This window comes from Euwallacea similis, chromosome 4 (assembly GCF_039881205.1).
Source record: "Euwallacea similis isolate ESF13 chromosome 4, ESF131.1, whole genome shotgun sequence".
Taxonomy (NCBI): Eukaryota; Metazoa; Arthropoda; class Insecta; order Coleoptera; family Curculionidae; genus Euwallacea; species Euwallacea similis.
In genome coordinates this window covers 7,983,445-8,007,070 of record NC_089612.1, presented here as the reverse complement: position 1 = coordinate 8,007,070, position 23,626 = coordinate 7,983,445, and the positions used below count along the sequence as shown (strand labels likewise).

The window sequence follows — 23,626 nt, the reverse complement described above, 5'->3', positions numbered from 1 at the left end:
GAGCAATAGTTCACCCAAGTAAACTTGACACCACGCGGTTTGTAACCATTTCTGAATTATTTGCTTCCTAAGAACTAAATAACTTAAATTGTTTAAAACTTGATTACGAGGTAATCAAATTTTATTCAGAAATATATATAATTCTTCAATGGAAAATTTAAGAACATGAATTTGTTTTGTTGAACCAGTATAACGTAAATAATGTGTGCGTATCTAAATACCCCTTTAGTGACTAAACTGGGAGTCGGGTTAAACGCATCGGTATTTTCGTACTTATTTTTGAATTGCTGGTAAATAATTTTTTGAGGGTTTTATTTTGGAAGACGAGAAAAATAAACAGAGAAAAAAAAAGAAAGAGCGTTACAAAAATATATAAAATGTACATCAATATTGAACTTTATTTAAGTTGAATTTGAATAAAATGACTTTAAACAATTTTTCTTATAGAGAAATTGAACAAGTTATTGGGCAATAAATAAACTAACATTTATTTTATTTTAATCGACTTGTTACAAATTCAAGACAATTTTCACACAATTATGTGCTACTATCAACAGGGACAACATTCTCATCATGGTATAACTAATCAACAATCAAACCCATGTTACAGGGGTCTTTCGAAAAGTGGTATATTTTTGCAAAAAAAAACGTGATCGATTAGCTGTTTTCATCATTAAGAAACAAATTGAAACTTGTTGAAGAGGACAAATTATTGCCGTAATCTTTATGCTAAATATAATAATATTTTTAATTTAAGACTGTTTTATAGGTACCATTCCATGATGAAGTTTATTCTAACATGGGACAGTATGTGTCAAAGTTCGGACTGTGAGGCGTAGATTAAGATAAAATGTAGAATTTGGATGTCTTCGATACAAACTTTTTAGAATGCACCTGTTAATTTTCTCTGGGGCAAAAATTTACTAAAAACGTCTAGAACTCGATCTAAGTAAAAACTAGCGAACCTAAACTAACTTGTACTTTCCAACAATGTTATGAAAACAAATTTAAAGACTCCGTCAAAGCTATTTTGAATGACTTAATTTTTATTACCTTTTGTAACGCTCTTTTTCTTACCCTGTATAAGACAAAAACATTACTAGTTAGAAAAACCTCCGCCGGTTTTAATTTTAAATCTAAATTGGATATCAATGTTTACTTGAATTTTAATATTTAATTCAATAACCAATAAATAACCAATAAATAATTCAATAATCAAATAAACAATAATTGAAACAGCATGGCGCAGGCCTAAGGCACACATATTGAAAAACGACCAAAAAATTCCAGTGCGTTTATTTCGACACGCAGTTTATATGAGGATTCATACTTTGTAATTAAATCATGATCTCTATTATTCTAGATTTCCCATAAGACCCCCATCTTACTTACCATTTGAATTCCTAGGCGAACAATTAGGGGGTGGAGGTGCGGGAGGTAAATCATCCTCATCCAGGTGCCTTGACCTGGATCTTGACCTAGACCTCGACTTTGAAGTAGAAGAACTTTCACTGTCCAGAGATCTGGACGCTTCATGCAACTTGTTTTTTTTAGAACGCTCCGGCAGTAGAGGATTTTGCGTGGGATCACCCAAACTTTGATGTCTTAGACGAACAAACGTTTAAGCCCTGTAGGGAAATCTCACATCAAAGTACGTACCTGGTTTTAGTTCTGCTGGTTTTAGTCAGAGATGAGTTTTTCTTGGGAGTAATTTTTTCCATATTATCAGCATCTTCGACCTGTATTCTTATCTGAGGATTAAGACTGGGCCTGCTGCTATCCACGCTGTCCTGTTTTTTGGTTTTTTGCTTCATCTGGACCTAAAGGGCACTTTTCAAATTTCCCCAGCGACATTGAAACAAATCTCAAACAACCTGTAATTGATTTATGGTATTCTTATGACTCCTGGCGATCTCGTCATCTGACAAATTGCTTTTTTGATCCAACTTATCGATACTGTTAAAACTTTTCGCTGTGGCGACCGGTGTGGGGTTTTCTGTGTTTGTTAAAGTTTCGTCACTTTTTCCCAAGTTAAGACTGTATTGCGGTTGGAGCTTAGTTTTGTCGAATGACCCCTGATACTTCGGCAAAGTGGCAAGTTTTTTGCCGATACTTTCACAATCCGAAAGTTTCCTTATCGGTTCTGCTGATTTCGTCGATCCACAATCGGAGATATTTTCGATGGAAAGTACCGGACTTTTGCCTGAAAAAGGGGGAGAGAAATACTGAGGGACGCCGTAAATAAAATTTTAGCCTTAATAAATTTTTTTCTCTCAGGCTTGCTGGGCTCTTAGATACTTTAGATATTACGACCATCCCCTATAAGCACCTGAAAGTTTGCTTCCTGAGCTGATAATGTCCAGGTAACTGGACCTTCTGCTGTTTATATCTGGAGGAGAGGTGTTTAAGAAGGCCGACGCGTCTTTGCTCAATCTTCGACCAATGTTGGCACTCCTATCTGCAGCCAGTGTTTCCGAATTGAATACACTATCACTGCTGAACCTTGAAAAGCATTTTTGTGGTCACCAGAAGTACACTTTTTTCAAAAGAATTTAAGTACGCAATATACCTTCGGACATTCAAAGCTGTTGAGCTTTTAGCTTTTTTGCTTCTAGGGCTAAACAAGGGCTTCCCAAATAGGCCGGTGGGAGATTTGGCTTTTCCTTCGATGTCGGATTTCGGACTGCTTCGTAAAAAAGTTCTGGGAATGAAATTTGATAACATACTGTTACTGCAGCTACTCTACTGAAGGCCAAATGCGGACTTATAACAAACTTGCACTATAGTCGTATCTAAATATTTTTGCACTATCGGTTTTGTTTAATCTCTGAGGCTCTGAGCGCTGAATTGTCGACCTTGAGGGTCGAAGCTTTCGATGTTTCGGTTTTATAAGGATTTGGGATAATTTTTATCCATTAAAAATATTAATACTGAGCAATAAATTTTTGTATTTTTATGCGCGTATAAGCAGCATTAAGCACAGTCTCTAAGTAACGCCAGCATAACAATAGTGTTACTTGACTCAGTCAGTATGAACAAGCTATTCCTACTGCATTTTTCTAATTATCGTTTAGTTTCTACGTGTCAGAATGAACTCAGAAAACTAATTTCTGATGTTACCGTACTCTCTTACCTAGTGTCAGGAGGACTAGGACTAAGTAAATATTCATTTTTTATTTTCTGTTAAAGATAAACGTTTATTGGCCATTTCTACCATGTATTTAGGGCTACCATCATAATTATACTAAACATTTAAACGTCCTTTTTGGCACCATTATAGTGCTCAATACTACATAAACATTGCACAGATTTTTTTTGTTATTTCTCCTACATTTATTTTGTGTGAGCTTTTAGTACCTTCCTGTTTACCAATTGATTAATGCGATAAATCATTATAATTGAATACTTCAGTGTCCAGAATGCTCCACCTAATTACCTAAATATGTGGCAAGTTTTTGAATAAATTCAATTTCAATACTTTTGAGTTTTTAACGAAGGTTTTATTAAAAACCATTTTATTTTAAAATCAATGCTCGTTCTTTATAAAGGGAGGTACACTACTAATTATTCTTCTCAGCGATTTTAGAGATTTTTTTACGGCCCTACTGACGATTTAAGCAGAAAAATTCAGAGCAGTACTGCAAAAAAGCCCTTAGATTTGGGGTGAACTTTAATTTTCGTACTGCCACTTAGTAAGTCAGCTACCCACACCGCTGATTTTTCTACTGAGAATCATTTTGTTTCTAGTGAATATTTAAAACGAAGAAAAATGCAGGGTCGTATTGAGAAAATATTCCAAAAAGGCAAAATTCATCTACAAACCTTCTTAATTTAAAATCTAAATAATGGTTTCTTAAAAGAAGAGCTACACATCTAATTTTTCTACTAGGAGATTTTAAGCATGTTTTTTCAGGATTCTACTAAAGATTCAAATAGAAAAAAGTCTCAGAGCCGTACTGCGAAACTTTTCTTCAGAAATAGAATTATGACGCCACTGATTTTTAAATTTTCAAGTGGTTTAAAAAACATGTTTAATTATAATTTAAAAAAGCTTCTCTAGGCAGGATTGACTACAGCTTTGTTAATTAAATTAGCTGTTGAGATGCATAAAGATCCCAGAAGCAGCCACTTTTTTACTGGAGTGCTGATTGGCTCTGCGTTGAATTAATTCGAGCACCCCGAAAACCGGTTTCGGCTCCTTTAAGTCTCGTCATTGATTGATCTCGTGACTGATCTCGAGTCAATTTAAAATATATTGGGCTTGCAGGAAAAAGTGCTTCCAGCGCCATCTACCGCGTCTTTTTTAAATATTCTCAGGGCCGCTTTGTGTTTCTTCGCATATTGTGTGACTATTCTTATAACTCTACGTAAACGCTAAACACTCCAAACTTAACTTAATCTCGTTTCTCTTGTAGGAGGATCCGATTTAGTCAAGATAGAAACCCTAAATACATGTTTTACATTAACGATTGATGAGTAATTCCTCGGAAAAGATACTAACGTGATCCAAACTATATCTTAGAGGTACAATGATTGCAGAAATAAGCTCACCTTTTGATTATATTAGGACTCTTCGATTTCTTCTCATCAGGGCTCATATTGTTCTCTGAATCCACTTCAGTAACCGCTTCCAATTGAGGCTGACTTTCCTCTTGCTGCTGCCTGCGGATATGACTATTTCAAGCAGTAAATCAATCCTTACTATTGCAACTAGAGTTGGTGTCTGAAAAGCTTCTTTACATTTGCGTAGTGTTCATATGTGTGGAATTAGTGTTCAGTGTGGTGTCGTAGAGGAACTTTTCAGACACATCAGCTAAATCATTGCTCACCTACGGATTTCTTGAATCATTTCGAAGAACTGGGCTTTACTTTTTCTTCTTCGACGTTGCTCGTGTTCCTTCTGGAACAAGGATGATGAAGAATATCTTGAAAGGTCAGGGTGGTTTTTATTTTGGCAGAGTCATTTTTTTACCATGCTGCCAAAATATGCTAAAAAATGCCTCTCACCCAATATACCTCACAACACGAAAAAAGTTCAAAAAATAAAATAGAGGATAAACAAAAATGTGTGAAAGGTGAATATTTAAAATGTGCGAAACACTCTGAAACTCCTCTTCTCAATCGCTGAGAAAGGAATCTTCTGACACGAATAATGTTATCATTCCAGACGGTTGATTTGACGTTAGGGATTGGTGTTTGATCTTTGCACCAAATTAAACCTGTTTTTTGTTTTAATTTGTGTTGTGTGCTTGAGTCTATTTGTTCTAATTGTTCTGAAAAATAACTAATGTAAAAAGTGAACCCCTAATAGTGTAAAATAAAGAATAAAATAAAAAAATATATACAAAAATTTTAAAGAAAAAATAAAGAAGTAATTAAAAAATAAATAAAAGGAAGAATTAAAAAATAAATTAAAACAAAATAAAAGAAGTACTTTGAAAAATAAATAAAAGAAAGGATTTAAGTGTTTTGTTTTAATCAAAACTAATTTACGAACCCTTTTGATACTCTTCTGGAACAAGCTGGTGATTTGTCCCTGCCGAATGGTATGAACCAGCTCACGTGCTGCGTGATGGGGTGATACTAGTTCCACGCAGTTGATAAAGCGATAGAGTTTCTGCGAAAAACAATGGTTAACCTTCATTTTGTTTTAAAAATGAAAAATGTTTCAAAACTGAGCAAGACTTGTTATGCTACATATTTCGGAAAATCCTTGGGAAGTAATAAATTCAGAAGCAGAAAGCTGAAGTTGCAGGAATAAGCTATTTATTATGTGGTTCTAATTTAGTATGTTTAGGCAATACTCACTTGACTAAAAAACATAATATTCCTGCTCCTCCACATACTCTCCTTCGGTTTATCTCGCAGTATCGGAAGTATATACCTTCAAAACATTTGAATGAGCAATAGAAGCTCTTCCCACGGCTATAAATCAAACTCACTTAAAAAATAAGTGCTCAACCAGCAGGGTTATTAATCCGATAACGATACCCATCCCCAGTAAGATAAATACCCCGGTTACGGCGGCAACCCCTAAAGGTCGAGGTTGGGCGATTTCCTGGGCCAACTTAAAGCAGGGCAGGGCGCCGTACCATTTGTCCTGCAAAATGTCCATGTAGCCGTTCGACGAATATTTCGCAATTACTGCCGAGATGCTGTCCTGGAATAAGGTCATGTTTGGTTTGGGTTAGAAGAAATCTACCGAAGCCCCCAATTTTTTGGGCATTAAAATTTCAAGATTTCTTTATGTAATAGGAGCAAATCAGGAAGTTTATCGTTGGCATGGTCGTTCAGGGACTTTTATCGGAGACCCCTAGGAAAAGAGTGAAGTCAACTTTGCCCTTTTTATTTGTCGCTGGACCCGGACAGGAACTCATTTGTTGAAACCATAAATTGTGTTTCTTGGCAATTTATGTGCTGCAGGTTAACTAGATACCAGCATCAGGGTTTTTTCATAAAACCCACCTTCAATGGAAAACCTTTTGCCATTCCAATAGCGTACGTGTCCTCGTTGATAGTGTCTCCTATTTTCTGTAATTTACAACCATTGTCGGTGGCCCTGTAGTAATCCAGAATAGGTGTATCGGCAATCAAAATATCCAGGGATCCGTTTCTGAAATATTAATAAAGTCTTGTCCATGCAGAATAATAAAAAATATTTACCTCAGTCGATATACACCCTCTATGGCGTCCTTCAAAGAATACTTGCTCATATGTTGCCATAGCAAAGGGTTCGCTTTTTGAACGTAGTATTCGGCAGCAGAAGATCTTGGAGTACCCACTTTTTGGCTCAATAACTGGAAGATTGATTAGGTCTTGTGAATGAACAAATAAAAAAATAATTAGTTTATAGACTGTAAGAAATAATTTTGTTACCTCTGATTAACCCTTGTTGCCACACATCATCGGGCATAAGCCCTGGATCAATATTTATACATCCGCAGGGCTAAAAGTGTTAACAACAGCTGGAGAAGATGCAAGCAAAGCAGAAAGTAAAGAATGTTTTACGGAGGAAACAATGAGGTGTGTTTCCTTATGTGTAGAGGTATTTAAAACATGGCGATCTGTTGGGCTGATTAGAATAGAAGAGCTGAAAGACGGGCTAAAAGAGAATCCGGGCAATGTGGGCCATATCAAAGAACGAACGCGAGACAAAGAGGAGGGAATAGCTAATTTCCTAAAATATGCGAAAAATTAGGAAATAAAAGTTTTATAAGAATTAGAAATAATATTTTTTCTATGTGCACATTGTGATCTAATGAATGATTCTGTTTGGTGGACATATATTAGGGAAAATAACATTATTTCCTTTCTCGAGCCTATTGTGAGTTAATGCAAATTCCACATTCAAGTAAGTACAAGAAAGTATCATTTTTCGCACTGAGGACGAAAAATACATGTTTTCTTACGAATATAAAATAATAATTTCCCTAGCAAATGCGGAAAGCGCCACTGGCGCTGCACAAACGATATGAAGGAAATATCGGGCAAGTAGTGAAGTGTGGGAAAGTCACCTTTCGCGGGATGTAGGAATAAGATTTTTTTACAAACCTGAAAGTATACTCATTTTATTCAGAGAAAATAGCACCTTATCGCCTTTTTCGTACTTCTGTAAATGTCTGCGAATAAATACAAATTTCCCTATTCAAATTCGGGTGGTAAAACATGAGTTTTCTTAAAGAAATGTGCGCGAAAAATTCTAGTATTATATATAATGCTATTGTACACTACAGGTATCATCAGTTCAAGTGGAAACATAGGGATTGCGTTAGTGAGAGAAGGAGCGCATAAGGTTTAATATGCCTCCGATAAAGAGCAACGATGTGGGTTGCGAGACTATTGACTGACGTGGGCAGTGTTCCCAAATCTCTCACCGTTTCAGACTTTCTACTAATATAAGTTTTAGTGATGAATTAATCTTTTTTTTAAATTTATTTACATTGCTGCTTTTTGCTCTGATATTTTTCAAAACTTCCGTCGCTGCGAAGGCAGCGAAATCAATACTAATCTAAACATCGAAGTGGAGACGTCGGCCGCACTGACTCGCAACCCAATACGCTCGTCTTTGTCCGAGGCATACTAAACCTTATGCGGTCCCTTTCCCACTCGCTCAATCCCTATGCTTCCACTTGAACTGATGATACCTGTATAATATTCCTAAACCCAATATACTACCACATACTACCTTAACATACTTACTATAAGACACTTACACTTCGGTCGTGATAGTTGCTAACGTCCAGGGTGTTTTGAAAAAAGAGTCCCGCTATCAAGGCCGCGATGTTGGCTGTATAACTGGCAACAAAGATCACAGAAAATCCGCCCCACACGTTGATCAAGAATTTGTTGGGCCAGCTCTTCGGAGCTTTGAAGGCTACCAGGTGACCACAGAGTAATCCCCACATCACCCATAGGGCTGAGCTCATGCTGAAGTTCTTCGATCTCTGCCGGCCCCAAGGGTTCAGGCCGAAAGGGGAAAGCCATTCGTAGATGGCCACTGCTATGGCCGTTATGTTTAAACCTGAGGAAATGTTGGTGTCTTTTAAATAAGTGATTAAGGGAAAGGGCGAACTCACTTATTAATATGGCTAACCATAATTCGTAACTGAATGGTAATAGGAAGGCAAGCAGGGATATTTCCGATCTCTGCTGCGGCGATGCTAAAAAAGACACCCCACTAAAAAAGTATGGAGCACTGAAATCTATGACTTCAGATCTGGCACTAGATACACTTAAGGCTGCGAAGGACATATGGGCGGCACCGCTCATTAAATCACCAACTATTCCGTTCCATTTTGCATTACCCGCATAGCTATCGTCTTTAACTCGATGCGTTTTTATCACCCCATCTTTAAATCTTCAACAGATATTCATGCTGTTTACCTCCCGCCATCATAAAGTGAAACTTACCTATAACTTAGAAATTTTTTGCCGACATCCCTTTTTGCTCTATTAACTTTTGTAGATGGAATTCTAGATCCGAACATCTCGTCAGCTACAATATATAACCTAAAACAATGGAGAAAGTTTCCTCAAGCAGTAAAACTTTTTTAACAGGAATTGAACCAATAATGGCTGTGTAAAGCTTCTCTTTCAATAATTTCAATACCTGAAGTCAAATTCCAGCTCTTGGGCGATATTTTCCAGCAAATCCATGGCAAGACCGTAACAACAATTTGTGCGATATTTGAACTTTTGAAATGGAAGGAACATATCATCGTCCAATTCATTTTCAAATTTAGGATAATCGTCGTAGTCCGCACTGGTGGTTTCATCGTCTCGTTTTTCTTCTTCTTGTTCCTCTTCTTCCTCCTCTTTTTCCATTTGGCTAAATACTAAAGTGAGGTTGTCTTTATCTGCTGTTAGGACCCTATGACAGGGCAGACCTAAAAGATATGTTAAAATTCCCACATTTTTCTAGCGTATGTAACGTACAGTGCGTCCCAATTAAAATGCCCATTAATCAGTGAAGGTCGCACGCCAATTTTGTTTCGAAAAGGACACTGGTTCGTTTCCAAAATAGATCGAAAGATGTTTAGGAATACCTTTTATTTTGATTGTTTAATCGAGAACATATTTTTTTTGACATTCGGATAGTGTTTCGTCAAGAATTGTTCCCTGGATGATTTTGCGTACTTGTCGTTAAACGCTTTCTACAGAGTGTACCATTCTCAACGCACATAGCGTCCAAGTTTCAGCAAATATTGATTTGGAACGAAAAGATGTGTCATATCTCTTTTTTTACTTAGGATACATGTTAATAATAAAGAGGATTATACAGGGTGTTCAAGAATTTCATTTAAGCATGTTTTCAGCAATTTGAATAGACCCAAATCTTTATACTGATTTGAAAAAAAATATATATTTTTGGACGAGCAAATAATGAAGCCTATCATCCCCGATTAAGTAATATATTAGATAATAATATACAAGTGGAAAACGCTGATGGATTAGCAATTCTATGATCATCATGGTATGATCAATAACTCGTTTAACTCAATTATCTTGTCGATTCTTTACAAACCTTGGAAATAGGTATAAGCGAATTTCCAATACTTTAGTGGTAAATCACTACTGAACTAATAACCTAATTATACCACAAGGACTCCTTCAAAGGATGCTTCCGAATAAAGCTATTAAACTACGTTAAATTACGAATTTACCAATCTGAGTACTATATTCCTCCCTTTGGTATTTTTTCTAAATTAGATGAATTCCAGGTCAAAGAGCGGGAAATTAGCTTTTGGAAAGTTTGCCTCTAAAAGACTCGTTTAATTACTTTAATAACAATTTATCTTTGAGGAAGATATCCAAGTCTTTCGCTATCAATAACAAATCCTAGCGTATAAAAGAAAAATCAATTGTAGTATTATCTCTAACTTAAGTATTAAGGATTTGATTCGTGTATCTCTCATTAGGATAGAACCTCCATCGACACTGCATTCTTTATTAGTATCGAGCACATGTTTGTTATAGAAAAGTAATTTGGCTAATATATCCTTGATTATTCGTCTACTGCTTGTTTCCCTGTACAGCCCCTGGAAGCAGCGAAAGCAGCAACTTTATTATTTTTTTTGAGACTTTAATTACAGTGGCTGAGTCTTAAATAGAATTGGTTCTTATTTAACTATAGTTCTAATCCGCTGAGAATAAAGGGAAAATGCCGATGCTTTTCTCACATTCCCCCGCCATATTTCACTAAGCCTCCAATTCCCTCGAAATTGTGTGAAAAATGTCATTTATAATGTCATTCAATTTATACGGCTGATTTAAAGCTTTTTTAGGACGGAGGAAGTACCTCTATTATTCAAAATCGATGACATATCTTCAACTTTTTGTACGACAATTATATGCTCCTGAATAATATTTACCCCTGAGGCACTGTCCATCTTCGTCAAGTTCGCTCTCCATCACAAAGGGGGGTGCCAGGGCCGTAACGACCCTAAATACGGTCCTGGCTCGAGTGGAAACTGCCGCCACTGACAGATCGCCTCCAGGCCAAATGATCGTATCCAGACGAACGCTACGTCCTGAAACCAGGCCCACTCGTTTCCACTTTAAAGCGTTTGTGGTTTGTGATATATGATCTGGAAAATATAAAATATAGTAGATATTACTTTTAAATGGATTTAGGCTGTAGGCCCTGGTTTACGCAAGAAAATATGGACTCAAAAAGAGAAAGCGATTCTAGGGTCACTCAAAAGTCTGGAAATTATAGTTAAAAGAAAAAAAGAAAACTGTTATTATTATTTGTTCCAAAAATGGTCTCTTCAATTAAAAAACATCGTTTTAGTTGAGCATTATTGCCGTTCAAATTAAGTTGACTGGAGTAATGACCGGTTCAACATCTTAACAAGGAATAACATATGTCTTAACAAGGCAGCCTCTAGTAAAATTATAATATTTGATGCTGTTCAAAATCTGACAAATAACTTATTGTGAACATTTTCAGTTTGTAAATATGGCTAATGATTTGCAAAATCGTTATAAAGCTTGCTTGTGTTGCTATGGTGTATATTTTGGACATGTACATTAATTAAACAATAAATATAATTCTGTTTTTCTTTCGGTTTTACTTGTTTTGCCGGATATCGTGCTAATACTATTACCGCATTCGATTGCACATCGTATGAAGCGAAACAGGTTACAATTGGCGTGCCGCAAAGCCTCTCTTTAACCACTTGTTAGGTAAATAGTTGCACTATTCGCAAAAATAGTTGAATTAGCACATTTCTGGTCATTTTTGACAGCAAAATGATGAATTCAAAATAATTTTGAAAATAAGGACTGTCAATGTAATGACATTCAATAGCTTTGGTTGATATCTCGGGACATGTTTGGCATATTTTCGTTTTTTGGAGTAAAAACAAAATGTAGGATATATTCGAAAAAATTACAAAAACCTCGAAGGAAACCCTTCAACAGACCTAAACACTGCAAGTTGCCTGCAGCAGGAGGATGAGTTCAACCCTTATCTAGAAATGCAGAGATTCTCTTCAGGACGTATCACACTCAAAAAAAGTCTCCTTAGGTTATTTTCTAGTTCACAAGGACAACGAGCGAAACGCTTTAACAGACCTGAACCATACGAGGTGTCTTCAGAAAGAGAATGAGCTCAACCCTGATCCAGGAATGCAGGAAGGCTTTTCAGGACCTCTCGGGCTCAAAGAGAGTCTTCTCTGAATCACAGAAACATCAGGGAAATCTCGTCAACCAGCTTGAACCATATGTACGGGTTGGTAAAAAGCACGTCTCCTACACTCTTACCTAACGTATTTTCAACAAATGGATATCGTAGGAAAGAACAAAGGCAAACTGGATATAATCAGGGTGATGTAGACAACTCAAAGATATGTTCCTGATCTGGACATATTCAAGACATCTTGGCTACTACGGAGAAATCTCTAGGAGAGAGCCTAGTAGGAGTTCTTATAGGTTCGTTTAGGTTAGTTCTGCCTTTTCTTGGTGTTGTTGACTGAAGAGACATATGCGCCTCCTGGGAACGGAGAACAACTCGCTCTGAGGACAATGAGATAGGAGAGAGGGAGAGGGGGCTCATACTACTTTTAATTATTTTCTGATAATTTTTTTTTACAAAAATGAAAGAAGCGTTTCATTATGAGCAATAATAAGATTTTTTTCACAGCCAGATTCCATTTTTTAGCACCTATCGCTCTTTTTAAATGCTTCCTAAAAGCCTTTGCCCCGTAATTCAGAAGCTGGATGCCTCCCATCATTTAAAACTTTTAATACTTAAAGTTCAGGGGTGTTAATTGCTGGAAACCTAAGAGCTAAAGTAAGTCAAGGTATAAACTGGGCGATAAGCTTACCTGCTGTATTATTATTAATGCTACGCTCAGGAACTAAGTTAAGAATCTCGAAATTCGCAACTAATGATTTGTCCACTTTGTCAACGCCAATTTCTTGAGTAAACTTTTTCCCCGACAGGGCTTCTGTACATTCTAATTTTAATTCGCTGAAACAAAAAAACGTTACATTATTGGGAGAAAATGAAATTCTCTGAAATAAAAGTACATAAGTTTAAGTGCTTGCTACCACCTCGATGAAACTGATAAGAGCCATCAATCTCAACAAATACACACATTGCCTGAAGTTACTTTACCAACATTCGAGTTCTACCTCGGCTCTAAGTAAAAGGTCCATAGAGCCATTATTATCATCAGTGTGTAAATTAGAACACCGCAATGGCCAATTTTTGTGAGTGAGTAGATATTTCGGGGTAAAAAACGAAACAAATTAGTCACCTGAACTAAACGGAACTTAAAAGCGTTGAAAGAATGTTGATTTGCAGTGCCCTGAATACCCAGTTTCTACGAAAAAACGGAAAAATAATTAATGGAGCCTTTTATAAGCCGTAACTGCGACATCAAAGGTTCAGTTATAAACAAGCTTCAATTGGTATATTTTTGGGGCCACTTGTTTAATTTAACACGGCAGTAGAAATTACTCTTTTATTATTCGGGACGTGTTGTTATTAAGGGATTTTAATTTTTTTGCAAATATTGTGGAAAAATTATTTTAGACTGAACATTTTGATATAATTTTTCATTGAAACTTTTGGAGAATGAAGCGATAGTTCAAATTCAAGGCCCCATAAATACTCGGGCGGTCGTTATGTATGTTACTAAATGCCCTGGCGGCCGTTATGTATATTACTAAATACTCTGGAGGCCGTATAGACGCGGTTCCAAACGGTTGCGATTAGCAGTCCCATACGTATGATAATCCTGAAGAACTGGTTAAATTCAGAACATAATTCCTGAAAACCATATATCACAACTATCACCGAAACTATCGATCCTTTGCATCCGTTGATCCAGGATCCTTTTAGACGAATGGAAAATGCCTTTCGTCTAAAAATTAAATTTTTTGTATAAATTACTTGTATAAAAGAAAATGATCGAGTATTCTGGATAGTTTTGAATCTTGTTACTTCCAGTTAAACCGGAAGTGACTCTAACTTTCGATATTTAAATGGAGCACCCTATCATTTAAATTTTTCATTGACATTTTCAGGGAATGAAACGGTACTTCAAATTCAATACTTACTGAATCTTAATATTTACGATCTACCAAATATTCTGGAGGCCGTTCTGCGCATTACTTAATATTCTGGGAGCTGTTATTAATATTACTAATTCTTGTAATTTTTACTGGTGTGAGTTCCAGTTCGGCCGGAAGTGGTATTCGAATGGGGCACCCTGTATTTTTTTACAATTTTTTGACTTAGCAAATCATTTTATTTACGACAGCATCATTTTGGGCATTTTTTAATCATAAATATATATCTTTCAATTTAAAAATTGTTTTAAATTGCTTTGGTTTTGGCTTCTAATTAGGAAAAAAAATATCAAATTTTAATAATTTTTTTTATTTTTCAGTAGTTGCATCATTAAGTCAGATGTAAATTTACATGTCATGTCAGTGTCAAACAAATGATAAATGAATATGAACGATTTCATGGCCAACTTCCTTAAAATTGGAATATCAGATTTAAAAAAAGTTACAAGTCCGCCATTTTGAGAAATAACTATGTGCTGAGTGGTATCATTTTAAATCTTGAAAAAATACCTTTTAAAATAAATTATAACTTATTATGTTTTCCATAAAAAAAAAAACGTAAGCTTATGCCATATCCCAAAAATTAGAGCTGTCAGAAAAAATCTTGTTAGACTATCTTTTTCAGGGCAAAATTATCTTATCTATAATATGTGTACTTGTGGAATTTCTCTAAAACCAATAATTACACGGCTAGATCTATTTAAAAAAAATGAAAAAAAATTGGTTTTTGCTAAATATCTGGCAAGCCATAGACTTTTTCAAGAACCCAAACGTGGCTTTAAATTAGTCCCATAAAGCTGCAATTATTACCCCATTTAACCGAATTCGTAACTCTGCTAGTTTCCGAGATTCCTTCACTAATCGTCAAAAAAAACTCACTCTGTATAAAATAGCAAAAAAGTTACATATTTTGCCCCTTTTTTATGGTCATCCTATATGTGGCTGTTTTAACTTAAATGCACTATACATATAATTGATTGAAGAGATTTACACCTAATCAAAACTGTCCAGTCCCGGTCTGTTTGTAGTCATCATTATTTCTGAATAGTTTCCGTTATCAGCAGCGAATTAAAATTAGTTAACAACCCTTTTAATCCTTCAACATTCTACCTAGACAGAAACTAATATGGATTTAATTGCTATTTACGAAATTTACCACACGTTATCCATAAATTTACTATTAAATTATACAGTTAAATGTATCTCCATAATGACCCATAGGAAAAATTCAGTTCTTTGGTCAACCCTCATTTATAATTATACCGAACCTCCATTAATTTATGTCCTAACACCATTTAACACTTTCTGGGTCCATTTCTTATCTGGATCTAAATTAAACCTTAATTATCCTGGAGAAAAGTTTCTTTCTGTGTGTCAGCGTATAACATGAATATGTTTATTTTCAGGCGTACCCTCAAATCTATCACATCCAGAATGAAAAATATAAATAAAAATGTTAAAAGGGATTTCCAAGTTATTATTTCACAGAAGTTCTACGATAATATAAAACACCTGCTGTTTATCAATAGATTAATTGGGCTGTTTCCAATAGCTGTGACCGGGAAAAACGGCCATTACACCCTGGAATGGTCGTGGCTGAAAGTTATTATTACGAACGTGTTCGTGTTCCTGTATGGTATGGCATTAATACCAGCTAGGTCACATTACAAAGATGCTTCAATTTCGTCATTTTCAAGCCACGCTAACTCTAATTGGCCTTACTCTTTCATATCACGTAGACGTTGTCTACAACGTCAGACTTAAGGGCTTATCAGCTTTAATGTGCACTTTGGCTGAAGTTATAACATTAGTATCCACTTGGATTATAGGACAAGTGTACATTTCCATTACGTTCAAGGAGTTCTGGAATTATTTGATTTGTCTGACTAAGGTAAAAATGAGAAATCATTGCATTCAAGAATTTAAATTTTTTGTTTCTTACGCTTTCAGTTCGATGAAGTAGTAGGGCCATTACCGCCTTCCAAGAAAATCATTATAGTCATCCTCATGGCATACACTTTTACATTCACATGCCTGGGAATGGACGTATACATGTGGGCTCAGATAGTCGTCCCCGAAATCGGAGCATTTCAGTTCATTTGGCAATTTGTGCCATTCTACTTCACTTACGTATTCACCATGACCATGGAAGTAAACATCTGGATAACTATCTATGGCATCACAGCCAGGGCTCGAAAACTCAATGATCTAATTCTCCACATATCCTGTGAAGATGATTCGGTTTTCTTGGTTAAATTTCCTATAGGCTCTCGGAAAGGTCTACTTCAGAGCAATAGTGGGTATTTGGTAACAGAGCGATGAGGACTGGGAGTTTTCAAATTTTCTTGTTTTTTTAGTGTTGGCTTTAGGTATGTTGAAGAAGTTCATTGCGGCTTATGATAGTTTGGCTGAAGCTAATGGAGCCCTGGTTAAGCTCTATGGATTGAGCATGATAGTAAGTACCAATTTGTATCACGAGTACCATAGTAAGGCAATCTTCGAAGGCAATATTTTCTCATACGAATTTGGCTCGAGTTTTCGTATGTAAAATTTAAAATGAGTTTGAAAAATTTCAGATGATGTTGGGAAACGTGATAGTTTGTTTAGTGATTACTCCTTATGTACTATATCAACAAATCCTCAACGCCAAAGATAAGAATTTCCTTTTTACCCAAACTTACTGGATGATATGTCACGTTCTTCGTTTACTATTTTTGGTCGAGCCATGCCACTCTGGGCACACTATGGTAAGATGTTTAATCAACCAACATCAAAGATAAATATTCTCAAGTTACGAATAAGCTCTTCTTAATGCCTTTAGGGACGGGAAATTAGGAAGACAGTGACTAAGCTTATAAGCCTTGACTTACCTAAAGTGGCTTACAAACAAGTAAGTTCGTTAAGTAAGAACTATTTTTTTAATTGCCAGTTACTTCACGTGCGGTTAGCAGGGCTAACTGCATATGAAGTCGGTATCCGATACTAAGAACCGGTTTTTCAAAGTCTAGTTAGGGAGGTACTAACTGATAGATAGAATGTTTTAGTAGAAGTAAGGACAACTAACTAAAATTGGTAAAAAGTTTGGTTCGATGGTTAGTCTCGACTGCAAGTTGTTTCACATGCAGTTTTAGCAATATTAACATGTTAAAGATGACAATTTGAAAGAATGTGTGAATTTTAGGTGAAAATCCTGCTGATGGTTATCAATGAAAATAAAATCGAATTCAGTGCCGCAGGTTTGGCATTCATTGACAGGAGTCTTTTGCCTATAGTAAGTATTGCAAAATTTTCCTAGAAAACCATAACTTCAGGATTTGTTTTCAGATAGCAAGCGCAGTTTTCACATACCTGGCTATTTTATTCCAATACAATAATAATTCTTAGTTTATGCGGTTTACTTCTAGCTATCTTTTTTCAAGATCATCATCACGATCATGACCATTATAGATCTACACGATGTTTCTGAATATAATGCCATAAATTCAACCATTTATTCAAGGTCTCAAAATGTGACGAAAACGTCATAAAAACATATATCGAAAGACGCTTCGTTTTCGATGTGCAGGGTTAGTCTCTGAGGATGTTTTTTTGAATAATGTTTTCGAAACGTTTAAAATATATTAATGAAACTTTGCACTTTATTATAACTTTTTGTGCTCTTTGTCAGTCTTTATAAAGAAATCGCCACATTCTTCCAGGAACGACTAGTACAGGGGAAGTAGGATTTAAAAAGTACCTCAACTCTTTTTGATTTTATTTTATATTTAGCTTATTATATAGCTTTATATATAGCTTTATATATAGCAATAGCTTTTATTGATGATTTCATAGGAAAAATATTAAATATGAAGATTTTTACAGAAAAGAAATATTCTTATTGAAGTCTCTCAAAGTTTTCGTGAAAATTGAGATTTAACAAATCGATATATACTACGTTTTGTTGAATAAACATTAGATTTAAAACCCTTTTTTATTCATTTTATTTTATTTTAATTCATCATTATCATCTCCACCACTAGACTTTATTAATAAATTCTGACATATATGGAAATTTCAAAAATATTTTTTATGTAATTTCAAGTTCAACTGGGCTTTAAATTTGATATCTATTTAATAAAACATCGTATCCACCGATTTGTTAAATCTCTATTTTCTCAGAAACTATTGAAGATTTCGACATTCAACAAGAGAACCTTTTTTATGTAAAAATCTTCAAGTTCAATATTTATCCTATAAATTGTCAATATGTTATAGTTAAGTACAAAAAAGTTTAGGTACTTTTTAAGCACCACCTCACTATAAAACCCGCCACTGGAAAAATGTCGCAATTTCTTCATAGAGACTAAGAAAGAGCACAAAAAGCTAATTAGTTATAAATTAGGAAAATTTAAGTCATTTTTCTTAAAACGTATCGAAAATATTAATTTAAAAAACCATTCTTGGGTTTCAACTTTTCACACCCTGTATATCGAAAACGAGGCGTATTTCGATATGTTTTTATATGAAGTTTTCATCGTATTTTGGGTCCTAGAATAAGGGGCTGAATTTATGACAGTATGTTCTGCAACACCTTGTATATGAATAGCTATAAGTAGTTTCTCCCATTTTGTGTAATTTTAAAAATATGTTTGAACCTCTTTAGTTTCATGCAAGATATTTATTTAACTGGACTAATTTCACCTTTGACTTGGGAACAATCGCAATGTTTATTCAAAACCCAGGAAAGTTGAAATAAGCACCTCACGGCCGAATAAATAGCGCAGTTCCGCTCACAGAGTTTTCCTAAAGAGGAATTTCAAAAGCAGTTACACAATTTAGCCAGACGCATAATCCATTTTATCCGGCTTTTCTCCTTTAGGGTATTGTTGTTTCGACTTGCCCCGTTACAATTACCTTCAGATTGTCGATTTTCATCCAAAATAATACATATCTGGAAGATCGCAAATTACATCTTTTTGAACTTGTTTCGTCCTTTTCGACTAGTTCTGGAAAAAGAAAATGCGGTGGTTGCAACAGTTCAAAACGCTGTTTACGCCCTTCTGGATCTCTTTTGCGCTAAAATTAACGAAGTTAACGCTGCCTTGTCGTAAACAAGTTGGAAAGTTACGCAAACTGCGGCAGTAATTCACGTGGATAGCACCAATAAAAGCTCGTAGTGTAGCAGGTTGGCTCCTGGAAGAAAACACCCATTTGAACAGGCCCGAATGTGCTACGCAATCTGTTTCAATTAAGGTAGTTTTAAACGAGTTTAATCTATTCCTAATTCTGGTGTCTAAAAGTTTTCTAATTTAATACTACCCATAAACCCCAATAAGCGACTAATTTCTGAGAGAAGAGAGAACGCACTAGGTATTTATCTTAAACGCTTAAATTCTGAGAGAAGTTCAAAATTTGGATTTTCTTTCCAGGAAATATGAATCGGATACCGTGCCAATATCGCAATAAATTGTCAAGACAAAATAGGTCAAACTGTCTCACTATTTCATGTCCTTCGGGGAGAGGAAAAGAGGGAGGTTGGTGGAAAAATAGAGAATGGAGCTTTTCCTCTAATTAAATTAAAAGAAACGGTTGTAGAGCGAGTTTTGCTGCTGCTTTATTTCAGGTTTCTTTCACCGTCTAAATAGATTTTCCAGATACAAAGCTTTAAATCGGGCTGCCATTGGTCACACTAATTTACCCCAAATGAGTGATTTATTGGAATTCCGATAACTCGAGCTCTGGATAAATGAGGATGTTCCATCAATGTCAATTACAAACGCGCGAAATTGGAATAACTTTATTATATGGTTCCATCTGTGTCAAGTTCATAAAAGTTGTTTAAACCAGACTCATAATATAGGTACAAAATTACCCAATTGCATAAAATCATTGATACAAATTAGTCAATCCAAGTACTAAATTACTAACTGTAGGTGCAAAATTACTCAAATTTACATGAACGTAAGTAATTACGTCAACGACTTCAATACTATGAATAAATTCCACTACTGCCATTATCAAGAATACACCTACAGAGCAACTGTAGTCTCAGAGAAATTAACGCTGAGGTTTGCTTCAAGTTTGACGCAGTTATTTGTTGCAAACCCGGAAACTTTGTTAATTTTAGTATAGGATGAGCTGGATAAGGATTATATAGCAGCGGTTATTACAAGGGCCAGAGTAGAGAAGGGACAATATAGATCCAGGGCGGTTTCGCATGCCCAACGCCTGAATTGCTTGAAAATGTAGACGAAGCGGTAGGTAAATTGCCTTTTAGACTGCTAATTAAATCGGAAAACTTGTTTAAAAAGCTCATGGAAGTACTTTAATATACATATATACAGGGCACCTCATATATGTATATAGAATAAAGATAATAACTCTTTAAATAATTTTTCTATCAAAAAATGTTCCAGGTAAAAACTACAAGGGTAATTTATTATCACTCTTTGATGACCTTGAACTTTTTCTTACCGCACAATATTGAAAGGAAGTCCAACTTTAGTTTTTCAAATGTTATTTTCTATTTCCGAATTGTTTTATGGAATGTACACTTATTTGCGCATACCGACATGTCAAAATTTATTGGGGGTCAGATAAGAAAAATTTCTAGAAAAAAATTATTTTCCTTACTTTATCGAAAAAAATTAAATTCAATCAGAAAAGCAAAATGATAAAACTTCCTCTGTATTTTTTCAAAGTCAAATAAATAGCATTTCCGAAACTTCAATTTTTAATTTAAAAAAAAGCAATACCAATTTTTTGCTTAGTGAAATATAGTTACCAGCCCGATCACTTGATTTAAATCCTTGCGATTTTTACCATTGGTGCTATTTAAAATATCAAGTTTATAAAGATCGGCGAAATAACGCACATGACTTGAGGATTCGTATCGTCGGTGTAATGCAATCAATCAGGGAACCCACCTCCATTTAGGTGAGAAAATCATTCATGTAAAGAATAGCACTGTGTTTGGATAATGACGGAAGACATTTTGAGCAAATGCTTTGAATATTAAATAACAATTAATTCTCGTGAGCAGTAAATTGTTCTTTCGCTTTTCTGATCAAATTTTAATTTCTTGAATAAAATAAGGAAAATAATGTTTTTCTTGAAACTCTTTTTGTCTGTATGCGTGAATAAGTGTGGATTCCATAAAACACTTCGGAAATAGAGGACGACATTTGAAAAATTAAAGTTGGACTTCGTTGGAATGTTATTGAGTAAGAAAAAAAGTTTTATTGATTAAATTTTTTTTCCGATCGCGTTCGATTTTTAGAACGCGGTAGGAAATTACATTAAATTGACTTAAGTACGCTTTAATAAATAATACAACACCGATATTTCAGTAGTGACGCGTAGTATACTTCGCCGCTCGAACATCATTTTTAACGTGTCCGAGAGATCTTCGACATAAACGCGCAGACACATACCCAATTGTTTTCAACCATCATGGCGTTCCGGAATCACCTGCGCCAAAAAGGTCAAAAAAGTTTTAATGTTAGAATGTTTAATAATGTTCTAACCCTGACTGGTTATTCTTACCTAAAACATATATTTCAGTGAAATTTTCGCTGAAGGGGGGGTATGCTACACTATGGGATTTTTCCGACCATGGCGTCGCATGTAGGTGGTGCCATCTACAGTATGGTAGCGCCATCTATATCGCCTGTCCGAACTCTATATCGTGTGTGGGGCTTTACGTAACTTATTATTTAATTCATAAATTTTAGAAGTTCTTAAAAATAATTTGATTTGCAATTTGCTTTGTTCATGAGCGATATATTTCCGTAATTTCCTTTCCCCTCTTCAAAATAGTTTTTTTTATTAATCCCAGAAAACTATTTTACATCAAAATGAACCAAAATTATTATTATCACGAACTTTGTCCAATTATCTACAAAAAAAAACATAGAGTTTTCCCAGTTTCAACTATCCATGGTAAGTTTTCACTTCTACTTACATGAGACTGATGCAATTTGTCTGCAGTTTCCTAAAGTCAATAGAGAAGCTCAGTGGACTTCAAAGTTTGCGGTCTATATAAGGCAAACTTTAGCACATCTGAAGCTACAGTAATTTGTTTGTCAATTGAACTTGCTATCGATGTTGCGCTTTGGAGGAGATCTCGAAGGAATTAAATTTTGTCGATCATGTAGAAAATTTATTCAATGTTTCTAGTAGCAAGTAGACTTCATTTTCTTGATGCTTTTAATATATCAATACTTTCAACTAAACATTTTATATCAATTCAACTTACATGCTTTCGTTAGTAATTTTATGGTGAGAACATGCTGATACGTGGAAAAACCTGTATTGGTTAGTGCATAGGTACTATAGGGAATATGAAAGTGTAGCTATTCATACGGCACGAAATAGTGGTTAACCATATCACCTGCGCCATTCATAGGGAAAGTCCATTTTCAGGTTACATACTTCTACGTCTGTAACAACTTAAATATTGAAAAAAAGGGTTTTATTGTATAAAAGTTTTAAAATTTCATTCAACTGCTGCCAAAAGGGTCGTATGGAAATGGATGTTGGTACTAAGCTTCAGGAAATAATCTTATTTCCTTGTCCTTGCATCCGCATTGCCGATATGTAATGGAAATAATTATGCGAAAATCGAGGTACATTTGATATAATCTCTGAATCGGTAACAACCCATTACTCCCACATTCATAGAAAAGAGTCTATTATACAACAAGTATGCGCGGCCAATATGTCGCTTACGCACGAACCGCAGGCGAGTGCAGTAAGTCATATAAGTAGGAATTAATTAAGAAAACTTCTGTTCGTCCCACAACATTCGGTTAACAGAAGGCAAGTACAGTAATGCGATAATCGTTTTGATCCTGAACGATAACACCATGAGGAAAATATTCATCACGGTATTTGGACCAAATGTTAGATCTAGTATGTGCTGTAAACGTACTTAATGGTTCAGTGCCATACGGGTTCATCTCCCAATGGGGTTATTAATTTTTTTGGTCTTGTCCACGACTTACTAGAAGAACTCTTACTCACTCGCGAGATTGGCGCCTCGTCAGCAGCTCGTACCCAATTTTTGGCATTCGTGCGGATGCAATTTTAACGTTAATAATATTTTTATCTTAAAATTTAGACGTTTTGAGGCATTACATTTATCATGTGCTTCCAAAACACCCACACACACACACACACACATACATACACACACAAAGCAAATGGTCATTAGCCATCATTAGGTATGACCAATCTTCCATCAGAAAGACTAACTAGTTATAATTTGTTTATGTCTAATATAACGGGCCTCTGGAATGACCTGAAAAGACAATCCATAAAAGATTTACATTTACGAGGATCGTCATTGCGAGGGATTTTACAAAAACCACTATAAAATATTTATAAGGGTTTCTGAACGGAAGCTTATGTTTATTTTTACGACCGCACGGACATTTCAAATACAACGGATTTCTGTGATATGAGAACTTGAGCAGATTTTTACTGCACCTAATTTGCAACGGGGAGATAGAAAATAGTAAAAGAGAGGTGACATAAAAAGACAACTGTAAAATATCGTCAATTT

At 35.3% G+C, this 23,626-nt stretch overlaps 2 protein-coding genes across 12 annotated transcripts in view; one reads left to right on the top strand and one right to left on the bottom strand.

Moving 5' to 3' along the window:
* The window catches only part of LOC136407996 (uncharacterized), an 89,093-nt gene that overhangs the window by 5,390 nt on the left and 60,077 nt on the right, over window positions 1-23,626 (bottom strand). For 2 of the 11 annotated variants that reach the window (XM_066388678.1, XM_066388689.1), the window contains exons 5-23: window positions 12,831-12,976; window positions 10,872-11,087; window positions 9,110-9,386; window positions 8,911-9,009; window positions 8,577-8,857; window positions 8,214-8,521; window positions 6,664-6,797; window positions 6,466-6,613; window positions 5,943-6,160; window positions 5,809-5,884; window positions 5,498-5,617; window positions 4,830-4,900; window positions 4,552-4,674; window positions 3,134-3,154; window positions 2,570-2,701; window positions 2,330-2,502; window positions 1,875-2,203; window positions 1,660-1,820; window positions 1,393-1,604 (exon numbers count right to left, since the gene is read on the bottom strand). In XM_066388678.1, the coding sequence (XP_066244775.1) occupies window positions 1,393-1,604; window positions 1,660-1,820; window positions 1,875-2,203; window positions 2,330-2,502; window positions 2,570-2,701; window positions 3,134-3,154; window positions 4,552-4,674; window positions 4,830-4,900; window positions 5,498-5,617; window positions 5,809-5,884; window positions 5,943-6,160; window positions 6,466-6,613; window positions 6,664-6,797; window positions 8,214-8,521; window positions 8,577-8,857; window positions 8,911-9,009; window positions 9,110-9,386; window positions 10,872-11,087; window positions 12,831-12,976 (3,245 nt within the window). The remainder of the gene's footprint in view (window positions 1-1,392; window positions 1,605-1,659; window positions 1,821-1,874; window positions 2,204-2,329; window positions 2,503-2,569; window positions 2,702-3,133; window positions 3,155-4,551; window positions 4,675-4,829; window positions 4,901-5,497; window positions 5,618-5,808; window positions 5,885-5,942; window positions 6,161-6,465; window positions 6,614-6,663; window positions 6,798-8,213; window positions 8,522-8,576; window positions 8,858-8,910; window positions 9,010-9,109; window positions 9,387-10,871; window positions 11,088-12,830; window positions 12,977-23,626) is intronic. The other 9 variants (XM_066388681.1, XM_066388683.1, XM_066388680.1 and 6 more) reach the window with 9 other exon arrangements.
* Gr43a (Gustatory receptor 43a) lies at window positions 15,517-17,466 on the top strand. Its single transcript, XM_066388708.1, has 8 exons — window positions 15,517-15,718; window positions 15,780-15,973; window positions 16,033-16,378; window positions 16,452-16,537; window positions 16,659-16,829; window positions 16,904-16,972; window positions 17,264-17,353; window positions 17,407-17,466. The coding sequence occupies exons 1-8, from the start codon at window positions 15,517-15,519 to the stop codon at window positions 17,464-17,466; spliced, it is 1,218 nt and encodes a 405-aa protein (XP_066244805.1).